The sequence below is a fragment of the Lucilia sericata genome, unplaced genomic scaffold (assembly GCF_015586225.1).
Source record: "Lucilia sericata isolate MDLA Ls3-8-SP2 unplaced genomic scaffold, ASM1558622v1 Contig001058F_arrow, whole genome shotgun sequence".
NCBI lineage: Eukaryota > Metazoa > Arthropoda > Insecta > Diptera > Calliphoridae > Lucilia > Lucilia sericata.
The window spans coordinates 21523-36631 of NW_023995035.1; the positions used below are offsets into that span (position 1 = coordinate 21523).

Genomic DNA, 15109 nt, shown 5'->3' on the forward strand with positions numbered 1-15109 from the left:
CTTTCTATAAAAACGAGTTTTTTTTCTAAAAAAGAAATACAAATTGAAATTTTCAAAATTATTTTTGAAATTTATAACTATTTTCGAAAATTTTCAAAAAAAAAAAATTAGAGAATTTTCTATAAAAAAGACAAATGAAAAATATTCTATAAAAAGCGAATTTATTGATAAATATTATATTATGAGTTATATATAATACATATTTAATTTTCATGATCTATTGGTATTACCGGTTTCCATTCATTGGGATTGACAAATATATCTGATACAGTACCGCGCAAAGTGAATATGCCACGATTCAATGGTACAGGTTTTGGTTTCTTATCAACATTTGCTATCCAATTTTCCCAAGCTTCGGCTGCCATTTGACGTCGTTGCTCCTCTAATTGGCGACGTCGTTGCTCTTCTTGCCTTTTCAGCATACGACGACGTTCCTCTTCCAAACGTTTTGCTCTTTCCCATTCAGCTAAGCGCATTCGAGCCTCTTCGGTTGTAACCTGAGGGCGTGGTCGATTTTCTAAACTCGTAACCGGTTTAACACAAGTACTGGTAGTGGATTCTTGATTTATAGAACACTGCGACTTTTTCTCTAACCATTTTTCATATTTTTCTTGTGCTAGACGTTTACGTTCTTCAATTTCTTTTTGTTTTAATTCTTCCGCCTCTTTACGTTTTAAAGCCTTGTCAGAAAGTAGTTTTCTTTAAATAGAAATGCAATATAAATGTAAAAAGTTGTATGTGTGCATATAATATACCAATACCTTTTAGCCGATAGCCAGGTCTCATAAGCTAAATCCGGCTTTAAGTCCATCTTAGCGACTTCACAATGTTTACGATACGAAAAAGTATAGTCTCTTGTTGTGGGATAATTCTCTTCAGACTTTATATCCAATGGTGGAACAATATCACTATGGGTTTCAGACATTGTTGAATATTTTGTATTATCTGCACTCGAATTATCTGTTTTTTGTGGGGCATTATTTTCTATAAATGCAGCAGCATTTACATATCTAAAGATGATATTTAATTATTTATGAATGATGAACTATTGCCGTACTTTACCTTACACTGCTATTAGATGTGTCATAACTACGCGAACTTAGATTAAAATGAGTACTACCGTCATTGATAGATGAGGCTAAGCTGCGGGCTGAGTGAGGCATCTCAACGCCACTTTCCTGATCGCCAATTTTTGAAGTATACCAAGCCATTGTAGTCTGCAAAATTATATAAAATATGTCGTTTTATGGAGGAGAAAGTTTTTAAAATAATTTTTTTATGAATTAAGAAATGTAATAGTCAATTCTATTTGAAAGTTAAGCAATATGACAAGTTTTACTGTAAAACAATAATTTAATGAAAATATGCACTATCCATAAAGTTAAAAAAGTGGTTAATGCTTCACTGTTTCAATAGTTAACAATAATCTCCTTTTGTTAAATGTGGTTATATGTATTTGTTTCTTTAGATCTTAATTTTAAAGAAAATAAGCTGACGTTTTGAATATGTCCCACCTAAGAAAATGTTTTATTGAAAACAAAAAATAATTGCTTTAATCTTTGAAATATTTAACATGTTTGCTTACATGTCATATATGTATGTAGTTTCAATTCATCCATCATCCTCCACGATCTATCTATTGAATAAAGTTTAAATTTATTCTCAAAAATTCAACACTGTTAAATTTGGTACCGTTTCGTTGCCACCCGGCTCCATTATCGAAATTTCCGTATATGGCGTTTCACTTTGAGATGCTATAACAGATTTAAGAAACTGTTTGCCTGCTAATGCTTTTGCTTCCCTTTTCATTTTTCCCTCTTCCCATTCCTTTCGATGAGTTAGCTTACGGTGTTTATGCATATTTGCACTGGATATAAATGTACGCGGACAGTGGGGGCAAGTATATAATGGCTCTCCGGTATGTGTACTTAAGTGTTCTTTTAATTCTAAGGGACGGCGGAATTTCTTATCGCACATATGACAGGCATGTTTTCGTTCTAAAGTATGTGCGTATTTAACATGATGTTTATGGGCATTCAAGTTGGGTGATATTTTTGAACAATAAGGACATATTTGTTCCTGTTGATTTTCTTCGGTATGCATCATTTTCTTGTGACGATTTAGACGATATTTGTTTGTCAACTCTGCTCCACAAATATGACATTTAACTTTAGCTGGTGTCTCTCCATTATGCTCTGCCATGTGGCGTATAAACGAGAAACTATCCCGTAGCAATTTGCCACACATATCACATATTTTGGCGTATTTTTTGGAGTGTGTTAAGGAGGCATGCTGTTTACGCAGATATTCCGAGGCAAATTTCTTATCACACATGCTGCACTGGAAATTTCTCTCCTCCTCAGGAACATGTGTTAAAACGTGACGATCAAAAACGGCCTTTTTCAAGAAAGACTTGTCGCATTTATCGCAAGTAAACAAATTTTGATGACTTTCATACAACTGATGAGTTTCCATGTGTTTTTCATAACTGCGACGAGTTGATAGCGCTTTATCACATTGCAGGCATTTAAAATAATTGGGATCTTTATGGACATTTATATGATCAACTAAGACGCCCCGCTTATAGAATTTCTTATTACAACACATGGCATAACCCAAAATGTCATGCTCCTTGCGAAAGTGATTCTTAAGCTTGTAAAATGTACCCAGGGAGGCACTGCAAATACTACAAGACAATACAAAATTATTGTCTGCCAGAAATTCATCATTTTTTTTCATAGCTTCCGAGACATTTGAATTGCTAATCTTTACTACTTTAACTTTCTTTTCCTTGTTAGATTTTGTATACTTTTTTCTAAATTTAGTAACAGCGTTAGTTTTTGTTGGGCTTTTGCGTGAAGCTCTTTTCTTTAGTAATATATTAAGCTTATCATCATCATCTTCTGATTCCTTGAGTTCATGTTCCTCTTCATCTGTATTATCTGCTGCACTGTCATTTATAAAACAATGCTCCCAATCTATCGAAGCCACTTCATCGGCTATTAAAACATTTACATCTACCTCCGCGGCTGCAGGCGTCTCATCAGAGGTATCATTCAAGTCATTTTCGCTCTTAACCTTTACAATGGGTAATTCCTCTATTTGTATGCTTTCTGTTTTATCGAGTGTCTTCTTTTTTCTTCCCCTTTTTGGTTTCTCTAAATGCATTAGGTTTTCTGTGAGTATTGATGCTTCATTCTCAAAATTCTGATCCTCCACTTTTATATCAACAGACGAAGAAACATTGTCGCTATCTGTTTTTATGTGTGATATTAAGAATTTATCGTACAGTCTTTGTTCTTTCTCAACTTTATTGTAAAAGTTATGAAATGTTGATAATTCCTGCCAACATTGACGGCATATCCACTGTTCAGCTGCATTACTAGAGGCTGGTCTCAAATACCACCACCACAAATGTTTCTCTATAATACGCTGTATATTCCATTCTTTCCATTCACTGGATACGGTTGTAATACGTGAAAATATATCTTCATTTGATTTACAGCAAACTATACAATTATCCATTATTGGTAATAGTTTTTTAGTTAATTTTTCGTATTTTTTAATAATTAACTAGGCGCAACAAAAACAAGGATTGTAAACAAATGAATGAAAATTTATAGGATTGCCAGATGCTCTATTTCGTGTTTTTTTTAAAGGGTAAATTGATTTCATAAAAATTTAAATGAATTCTGGGAAACTATATACATACTAGGCTTCTATAAATCGACTTTCGAACAATCGACTTTTTGTCGAAAAAAGTCGAAGTCGACACGCACATAAAGAAAACAACCCGACGAAAAATAAAACAAACCGTAACAGCTGTTTTATCAAAATAAACATTTTTTTTGGTGTGGTGAGTTATTTTTGTTTACAAATATGTGTTTCTGCACGTGGAAAAGACGCAAAAACTCGTTTTCATTATTTATATTTTCAATATGTGTTTATGCACGTGGAAAAAATTCCAAAAAATTGATTTTCATGATTTACATTAAAAAAAATATTTTTGATCAATTAAAATATGTGTATAAATGTGAAAAGGAACAAATCTGATAAAATATAAATATATTTGGGATTATATCGTTACAGAATGCCTTTTAATAAAAAACATTCAAAAAATGTTACTATGGTCATATATACAAAATGATATATAACTGCTATCGGACGATCATGTGCACGATAAAAACCTATATAGAACTTTAAGTTGGAAGTGTAGAAATCGGATGGCATACATTTTTTTCCGGATTTCATCGTTCTAGGGTGTGTACTACAACAACAAACTTTTTTTTTACAAAAAATGTTACTATAGCCGTATATATAAAATGATATATAAGTGCTATCGGACGATCTTGTGCACGATAAAAACCTATATAGAACTTTAAGTTGGAAGTGTAGAAATCGGATGGCATACATTTTTTTCCGGATTTCATCGTTCTAGGGTGTGTACTATAACAACAAACTTTTTTTTTTAAAAAAATGTTACTATAGCCGTATATATAAAATGATATATAACTGCTATCGGACGATCTTGTGCACGATAAAAACCTATATAGAACTTTAAGTTGGAAGTGTAGAAATCGGATGGCATACATTTTTTTCCGGATTTCATCGTTCTAGGGTGTGTACTACAACAACAAACTTTTTTTTTACAAAAAATGTTACTATAGCCGTATATATAAAATGATATATAAGTGCTATCGGACGATCTTGTGCACGATAAAAACCTATATAGAACTTTAAGTTGGAAGTGTAGAAATCGGATGGCATACATTTTTTTCCGGATTTCATCGTTCTAGGGTGTGTACTACAACAACAAACTTTTTTTTACAAAAAATGTTATTATGGCCGTATATACAAAATGATATATAAGTGCTATCGGACGATCTTGTGCACGATAAAATCCTATATAGAACTTTAAGTTGGAAGTGTAGAAATCGGATGGCATACATTTTTTCCGGATTTCATCGTTCTAGGGTGTGTACTACAACAACAAACTTTTTTTTTACAAAAAATGTTACTATAGCCGTATATATAAAATGATATATAAGTGCTATCGGACGATCTTGTGCAAGATAAAAACCTATATAGAACTTTAAGTTGGAAGTGTAGAAATCGTATGGCATACATTTTTTTCCGGATTTCATCGTTCTAGGGTGTGTACTACAACAACAAACTTTTTTTTTACAAAAAATTTTACTATAGCCGTATATATAAAATGATATATAAGTGCTATCGGACGATCTTCTACACTTTAAAAACCTATATAGAACTTTATGTTGGAAGTGTAGAAATCGGATGGCATACATTTTTTTCCGGATTTCATCGTTCTAGGGTGTGTACTACAACAACAAACTTTTTTTTTTTACAAAAAAATGTTACTATGGCCATATATATAAAATGATATATAACTGCTATCGGACGATCTTGTGCACGATAAAAACCTATATAGAACTTTAAGTTGGAAGTGTAGAAATCGGATGACATACATTTTTTTCCAGATTTCATCGTTCTAGGGTGTGTACTACAACAACAAACTTTTTTTTTACAAAAAATGCTATTATGGAAGTATATATAAATTTCTATATAACTGCTATCGGACGATCTCGTGCATGATAAAAACCTATATAGAACTTTAAGTTGGAAGTGTAGAAATCGGATGACATACATTTTTTTCCAGATTTCATCGTTCTAGGGTGTGTACTACAACAACAAACTTTTTTTTTTACAAAAAATGTTAATATGGCCGTATATATAAAATGATATATAACTGCTATCGGACGATCTTGTGCACGATAAAAACCTATATAGAACTTTAAGTTGGAAGTGTGGAAATCGGATGACATACATTTTTTTCCGGATTTCATCGTTCTAGGGTGTGTACTACAACAACAAACTTTTTTTTTACAAAAAGTGTTATTATGGAAGTATATAAAAATTGATATATAACTGCTATCGGACGATCTTGTGCACGATAAAAACCTATATAGAACTTTAAGTTGGAAGTGTGGAAATCGGATGGCATACATTTTTCTCCGGATTTCATCGTTCTAGGGTGTGTACTACAACAACAAACTTTTTTTTTTTACAAAAAAATGTTACTATGGCCATATATATAAAATGATATATAACTGCTATCGGACGATCTTGTGCACGATAAAAACCTATATAGAACTTTAAGTTGGAAGTGTAGAAATCGGATGACATACATTTTTTTCCAGATTTCATCGTTCTAGGGTGTGTACTACAACAACAAACTTTTTTTTTACAAAAAATGCTATTATGGAAGTATATATAAATTTCTATATAACTGCTATCGGACGATCTCGTGCATGATAAAAACCTATATAGAACTTTAAGTTGGAAGTGTAGAAATCGGATGACATACATTTTTTTCCAGATTTCATCGTTCTAGGGTGTGTACTGCAACAACAAACTTTTTTTTTTACAAAAAATGTTAATATGGCCGTATATATAAAATGATATATAACTGCTATCGGACGATCTTGTGCACGATAAAAACCTATATAGAACTTTAAGTTGGAAGTGTGGAAATCGGATGACATACATTTTTTTCCGGATTTCATCGTTCTAGGGTGTGTACTACAACAACAAACTTTTTTTTTACAAAAAGTGTTATTATGGAAGTATATAAAAATTGATATATAACTGCTATCGGACGATCTTGTGCACGATAAAAACCTATATAGAACTTTAAGTTGGAAGTGTGGAAATCGGATGGCATACATTTTTCTCCGGATTTCATCGTTCTAGGGTGTGTACTACAACAACAAACTTTTTTTTACAAAAAATGTTATTATGGAAGTATATATAAATTGATATATAACTGCTATCGGACGATCTTGTGCACGATAAAAACCTATATAGAACTTTAAGTTGGAAGTGTAGAAATCGGATGGCATGCATTTTTTTCCGGATTTCATCGTTCTAGGGTGTGTACTACAACAACAAACTTTTTTTTTACAAAAAATTTTACTATGGCCGTATATATAAAATGATATATAACTGCTATCGGACGATCTTGTGCACGATAAAAACCTATATAGAACTTTAAGTTGGAAGTGTAGAAATCGGATGGCATACATTTTTTTCCGGATTTCATCGTTCTAGGGTGTGTACTACAACAACAAACTTTTTTTTTACAAAAAAATGTTACTATGGCCATATATATAAAATGATATATAAGTGCTATCGGACGATCTTGTGCACGATAAAAACCTATATAGAACTTTAAGTTGGAAGTGTAGAAATCGGATGACATACATTTTTTTCCGGATTTCATCGTTTTAGGGTGTGTACTACAACAACAAACTTTTTTTTTACAAAAAATGTTACTATAGCCGTATATATAAAATGATATATAACTGCTATCGGACGATCTTGTGCACGATAAAAACCTATATAGAACTTTAAGTTGGAAGTGTAGAAATCGGATGGCATACATTTTTTTCCGGATTTAATCGTTCTAGGGTGTGTACTACAACAACAAACTTTTTTTTTAAAAAAAATGTTACTATGGCCATATATATAAAATGATATATAACTGCTATCGGACGATCTTGTGTACGATAAAAACCTATATAGAACTTTAAGTTGGAAGTGTAGAAATCGGATGACATACATTTTTTTCCAGATTTCATCGTTCTAGGGTGTGTACTACAACAACAAACTTTTTTTTTACAAAAAATGCTATTATGGAAGTATATATAAATTTCTATATAACTGCTATCGGACGATCTCGTGCATTATAAAAACCTATATAGAACTTTAAGTTGGAAGTGTAGAAATCGGATGACATACATTTTTTTCCAGATTTCATCGTTCTAGGGTGTGTACTGCAACAACAAACTTTTTTTTTACAAAAAATGTTAATATGGCCGTATATATAAAATGATATATAACTGCTATCGGACGATCTTGTGCACGATAAAAACCTATATAGAACTTTAAGTTGGAAGTGTGGAAATCGGATGACATACATTTTTTTCCGGATTTCATCGTTCTAGGGTGTGTACTACAACAACAAACTTTTTTTTTACAAAAAGTGTTATTATGGAAGTATATAAAAATTGATATATAACTGCTATCGGACGATCTTGTGCACGATAAAAACCTATATAGAACTTTAAGTTGGAAGTGTAGAAATCGGATGGCATACATTTTTTTCCGGATTTCATCGTTCTAGGGTGTGTACTACAACAACAAACTTTTTTTTTACAAAAAATGTTACTATAGCCGTATATATAAAATGATATATAACTGCTATCGGACGATCTTGTGCACGATAAAAACCTATATAGAACTTTAAGTTGGAAGTGTAGAAATCGGATGGCATGCATCTTTTTCCGGATTTCATCGTTCTAGGGTGTGTACTACAACAACAAACTTTTTTTTTACAAAAAATTTTACTATAGCCGTATATATAAAATGATATATAAGTGCTATCGGACGATCTTGTGCACGATAAAAACCTATATAGAACTTTAAGTTGGAAGCGTAGAAATCGGATGACATACATTTTTTCCGGATTTCATCGTTCTAGGGTGTGTACTACAACAACAAACTTTTTTTTTACAAAAAATTTTACTATAGCCGTATATATAAAATGATATATAAGTGCTATCGGACGATCTTCTACACTTTAAAAACCTATATAGAACTTTAAGTTGGAAGTGTAGAAATCGGATGGCATACATTTTTTTCCGGATTTCATCGTTCTAGGGTGTGTATTACAACAACAAACTTTTTTTTACAAAAAATGTTACTATGGCCGTATATATTAAATGATATATAACTGCTATCGGACGATCTTGTGCACGATAAAAACCTATATAGAACTTTAAGTTGGAAGTGTAGAAATCGGACAACATACATTTTTCTCCGGATTTCATCGTTCTAGGGTATGTACTACAACAACAAACTTTTTTTTTACAAAAAATGTTATTATGGAAGTATATACAAATTGATATATAACTGCTATCGGACGATCTTGTGCACGATAAAAACCTATATAGAACTTTAAGTTGGAAGTGTAGAAATCGGATGGCATACATTTTTTTCCGGATTTCATCGTTCTAGGGTGTGTACTACAACAACAAACTTTTTTTTTACAAAAAATGTTATTATGGAAGTATATATAAATTGATATATAACTACTATCGGACGATCTTGTGCACGATAAAGACCTATATAGAACTTTAAGTTGGAAGTGTAGAAATCGGATGACATACATCTTTTTCCGGATTTCATCGTTCTAGGGTATGTACTACAACAACAAACTTTTTTTTTACAAAAAATGTTATTATGGAAGTATATATAAATTGATATATAACTACTATCGGACGATCTCGTGCATTATAAAAACCTATATAGAACTTTAAGTTGGAAGTGTAGAAATCGGATGACATACATTTTTTTCCGGATTTCATCGTTCTAGGGTGTGTACTACAACAACAAACTTTTTTTTTACAAAAAATGTTATTATGGAAGTAAATATAAATTGATATAGAACTACTATCGGACGATCTTGTGCACGATAAAGACCTATATAGAACTTTAAGTTGGAAGTGTAGAAATCGGACAACATACATTTTTCTCCGGATTTCATCGTTCTAGGGTATGTACTACAACAACAAACTTTTTTTTTACAAAAAATGTTATTATGGAAGTAAATATAAATTGATATAGAACTACTATCGGACGATCTTGTGCACGATAAAAACCTATATAGAACTTTAAGTTGGAAGTGTAGAAATCGGACGACATACATTTTTTTCCGGATTTCATCGTTCTAGGGTGTGTACTACAACAACAAACTTTTTTTTTACAAAAAATGTTATTATGGAAGTATATATAAATTGATATATAACTGCTATCGGACGATCTTGTGCACGATAAAAACCTATATAGAACTTTAAGTTGGAAGTGTAGAAATCGGACGACATACATTTTTTTCCGGATTTCATCGTTCTAGGGTGTGTACTACAACAACAAACTTTTTTTTTACAAAAAATGTTATTATGGAAGTATATATAAATTGATATATAACTGCTATCGGACGATCTTGTGCACGATAAAAACCTATATAGAACTTTAAGTTGGAAGTGTAAAAATCGGATGGCATACATTTTTTTCCGGATTTCATCGTTCTAGGGTGTGTACTACAACAACAAACTTTTTTTTTACAAAAAATGTTATTATGGAAGTAAATATAAATTGATATAGAACTACTATCGGACGATCTTGTGCACGATAAAGACCTATATAGAACTTTAAGTTGGAAGTGTAGAAATCGGATGGTATACATTTTTTTCCGGATTTCATCGTTCTAGGGTGTGTACTACAACAACAAACTTTTTTTTACAAAAAATGTTACTATGGCCGTATATATAAAATGATGTATAAGTGCTATCGGACGATCATGTGCATGATAAAAACCTATATAGAACTTTAAGTTGGAAGTGTAGAAATCGGATGGCATACATTTTTTTCCGGATTTCATCGTTCTAGGGTGTGTACTACAACAACAAACTTTTTTTTTACAAAAAATGTTACTATGGCCGTATATATTAAATGATATATAACTGCTATCGGACGATCTTGTGCACGATAAAAACCTATATAGAACTTTAAGTTGGAAGTGTAGAAATCGGACGACATACATTTTTTTCCGGATTTCATCGTTCTAGGGTGTGTACTACAACAACAAACTTTTTTTTTACAAAAAATGTTATTATGGAAGTATATATAAATTGATATATAACTGCTATCGGACGATCTTGTGCACGATAAAAACCTATATAGAACTTTAAGTTGGAAGTGTAGAAATCGGATGACATACATTTTTTTCCGGATTTCATCGTTCTAGGGTGTGTACTACAACAACAAACTTTTTTTTTACAAAAAATGTTATTATGGAAGTATATATAAATTGTTATATAACTGCTATCGGACGATCTTGTGCACGATAAAGACCTATATAGAACTTTAAGTTGGAAGTGTAGAAATCGGATGGCATACATTTTTTTCCGGATTTCATCGTTCTAGGGTGTGTACTACAACATCAAACTTTTTTTTTACAAAAAATTTTACTATGGCCGTATATATTAAATGATATATAACTGCTATCGGACGATCTTGTGCACGATAAAGACCTATATAGAACTTTAAGTTGGAAGTGTAGAAATCGGATGACATACATTTTTTTTTCCGGATTTCATCGTTCTAGGGTGTGTACTACAACAACAAACTTTTTTTTTACAAAAAATGTTATTATGGAAGTAAATATAAATTGATATAGAACTACTATCGGACGATCTTGTGCACGATAAAGGCCTATATAGAACTTTAAGTTGGAAGTGTAGAAATCGGATGGCATACATTTTTTTCCGGATTTCATCGTTCTAGGGTGTGTATTACAACAACAAACTTTTTTTTACAAAAAATGTTATTATGGAAGTATATATAAATTGATATATAACTACTATCGGACGATCTTGTGCACGATAAAGACCTATAAAGAATATTAAGTTGAAAGTGTAGAAATCGGATGGCATACATTTTTTTCCGGATTTCATCGTTCTAGGGTGTGTATTACAACAACAAACTTTTTTTTTACAAAAAATTTTGCATACATTTTTTTCCGGATTTCATCGTTCTAGGGTGTGTATTACAACAACAAACTTTTTTTTACAAAAAATGTTACTATGGCCGTATATATTAAATGATATATAACTGCTATCGGACGATCTTGTGCACGATAAAAACCTATATAGAACTTTAAGTTGGAAGTGTAGAAATCGGACAACATACATTTTTTTCCGGATTTCATCGTTCTAGGGTATGTACTACAACAACAAACTTTTTTTTTACAAAAAATGTTATTATGGAAGTATATACAAATTGATATATAACTGCTATCGGACGATCTTGTGCACGATAAAAACCTATATAGAACATTAAGTTGGAAGTGTAGAAATCGGATGGCATACATTTTTTCCGGATTTCATCGTTCTAGGGTGTGTACTACAACAACAAACTTTTTTTTTACAAAAAATGTTATTATGGAAGTATATATAAATTGATATATAACTGCTATCGGACGATCTTGTGCACGATAAAAACCTATATAGAACTTTAAGTTGGAAGTGTAGAAATCGGATGGCTTACATTTTTTTCCGGATTTCATCGTTCTAGGGTGTGTTCTACAACAACAAACTTTTTTTTACAAAAAATGTTATTATGGAAGTATATATAAAATGATATATAACTGCTATCGGACGATCTTGTGCACGATAAAAACCTATATAGAACTTTAAGTTGGAGGTGTAGAAATCGGATGGCATACATTTTTTTCGGATTTCATCGTTCTAGGGTGTGTACTACAACAACAAACTTTTTTTTACATAGTTTTATTATGGAAATATATAGAAAATTATATATAACTTTAAGTTGGAAGTGTAGAAATCGGATGGCATATATTTTTTTCCTGATTTCATCGTGCTAGGGTGTGTACTACAACAACAAACTTTTTTTGACAAAAAATTTTATTATGGAAGTATATAGAAATTATATATAACTGCTATCGGACGATCTTGTGCACGATAAAAACCTATATAGAACTTTAAGTTGGAAATATACAAATCGGATGGCATAATTTGTTTTGTGGAGTTCATCGTTCTAGGGTGTGTACTACAGCAACAAACTTTTTTACAAAAATGTGACTATATCCGTATATAGAAAATTATACATAACTGCTATCGGAAGATCTTGTGCACGATAAAAACATATATAGAACTTTAAGTTGGAAGTGTAGAAATCGGATGGCATAATCTGTTTGAGATTTTAGGTAGGGTCAACTGTGGACCGACCCTTACAAAATTCAACAGATAAATTTTGTTTCATATAAAAGTTGTTGTCGAATTTTATAGCTATTTTTTTAAGCCAGTTATGAGTGGTAGTAATTTCCCGAGGTGGACCTTATATCGGGGATAGGTTAAATTATGGACCGATCCCCTTAAATTTGACAAAACGATGTTGACTCCTTGTTTATGTGGAATTTCTTTGCTATATTGGTATTTTTATTATAATTATTGGAGTTAATATCTTTTTCTGAAGGGGAACTTATATGGGGGTAGGGTCAATTTTGAACCAACCCAGAAAGGTTTTGGATCATATAAATCTTGTAAAATAATTTCCTGATCCTCATAAAATTTGGCAAAAAGATTTTAGTTCCTATAAAACTTGTTTTTGTCGTTCTTCTTCGCTATACTGGAATATTGAAGCTCAATAATAAACTCCATCAACTAAAAATATTTTGGCAAATATTGGCTAAGATCCTAGTCTATACTTTTATGGATTTTAGACCAATATTTCGGTGTAAAAGTTCCTTGGCTCCTTGATGAGTTTATCGTATACCGATATTGTCCATTTTCAATAACAAACTCAATCTTAGACTGTAATAAGATCCCAGCATATACTTTTATGGATATTAGACCAATATTTCAATGTGTTACAAACGGTGTAAAATGTTCCTTGACACCCAGATGGGTTGTGTCTTCCAAGTGGTGATTTAGCGATCTTGAAAGTGACGGAACTAATAGGGAATCACATTGTTCGCCGGTCTCTGGTAAGATTTTAGGTTGATAGTCATGCTGCATTTAAAGCATTAATATGTCATAGCTGTATTCTTGCATAGTCGTAGAATGAAGAAAAGATCGAAGTATTATTATGAGACCGTTTACAATAAGGCTGTGTTGGGTACCAGGACCCTGCAATATACACTAATGAGGTATCTGGCGAACTGATACGATGAGGCTCGAATCTTGTCCCATATGAACGGAACAAGAAGTTAAATCCACCCCTTTTTCATTTTTTAGGTTGATCTCCGATGGATTCCGTGACTCTTTCAACCAGTCATGGCATATAGAATGAATTGCACATTATATATGGCCGTTTTAAAAATACTTGATTCTAATGAAACCGGGATTATTATTGGGGTAGATGGTGTACACCAAGAACACTTGCACTGGCTATAAAACATTATTAAAATACATAAATTTTTCTTAGCACAAGATAAATATGTCTAGTAATTTGTTTTTTTTCATTTGTTTACGTTTTTACAGAAACTCACCACACAACAATCAAAAACAGCTGTTAGGGTTTGCTGTTTTATCAAAAGGTTGTTTTATTAACGGGTATGAAGTCGACTATTTTGTTCCAAAAAAGTCGATAACTCGACTATCGTCTATGAAAAAAGTCGAAAAGTCGACTTTGTAAATAAAAGTCGAAAAATCGAAAAAAGTCGATAAGTCGGAAAAAGTCGAAAAGTCGAAAATAGTCAAAAATTTTAAAAAAGTGGAAAAGAGGTCAAAAACTCTAAAATAGTCGGAAAAACTCGAAAAAAGTAAAAAAATAGTCGAAAAAAGTCGAAAATAGTCAAAAAGTCGTAAAAAGTCGTAAAAAATCGAAAAGTCGAAAAAAGTCGAAAAGTCGAAAAAAGTCTAAAAGTCGGAAAAAGTCGAAAAGTCGACCATTTATATAATACTAAAAGTCGAAAAGTCTAAAAGTCGACTTTTAAATAAATGAAAAAGGTCGAAAAATCGACTTTTCATAAAATGGAAAAAGTCGAAAGGTCGAAAAGTCGACTTTTAACTAAATGCAAAAAGTCGAAAAGTCGACTTTTCGTTTCAACTATAGAACCCTAATACATATATATGTATACAAATATAGTCTCTATTAGAGACTTAAGAAACTTGTTATACATTTTTCACATACATATTTGTAAAATCTTTACCATTTATAAACATCTTCAAGCAAGTCCAAAAAAGTATTAGGATGATCTAGAAGAAAAAATGCTTGTGTTCATAATACATATTTGGAAATATTAGGGGCTTCAAATGGGTTTACAAATTTAAGTACTTGGCAACACAATCAAACATATGGGTTATCTAGAGATGTGTATTCTAAAGCAATCGATAATCAACACTAACACTGTGCTACATCAATCTTTTAAATTAGTTGGATCTAATGTCATATTTATACATATTTAAAAAATAAAGATACATATACATTTTTAAATAGTGTTAACTGA

The 15109-nt window shown here is 31.6% G+C and overlaps 2 protein-coding genes across 2 annotated transcripts; both read right to left on the reverse strand.

Moving 5' to 3' along the window:
• Positions 1 to 154: 154 nt before the first annotated feature.
• LOC119609769 (coiled-coil domain-containing protein 34-like) lies at positions 155 to 1784 on the reverse strand. Its single transcript, XM_037964678.1, has 4 exons — positions 1586 to 1784; positions 1063 to 1217; positions 762 to 1010; positions 155 to 699 (listed from the first exon to the last, which is right to left on the reverse strand). The coding sequence occupies exons 2-4, from the start codon at positions 1209 to 1211 to the stop codon at positions 204 to 206; spliced, it is 894 nt and encodes a 297-aa protein (XP_037820606.1). The 5' UTR covers positions 1212 to 1217; positions 1586 to 1784; the 3' UTR covers positions 155 to 203.
• Positions 1602 to 3676, reverse strand: LOC119609768 (transcription factor grauzone-like). The gene has a single exon (XM_037964677.1). It carries the CDS (start codon positions 3523 to 3525, stop codon positions 1663 to 1665), a length of 1863 nt encoding a protein of 620 aa, XP_037820605.1. The 5' UTR covers positions 3526 to 3676; the 3' UTR covers positions 1602 to 1662.
• Positions 3677 to 15109: the final 11433 nt, after the last annotated feature.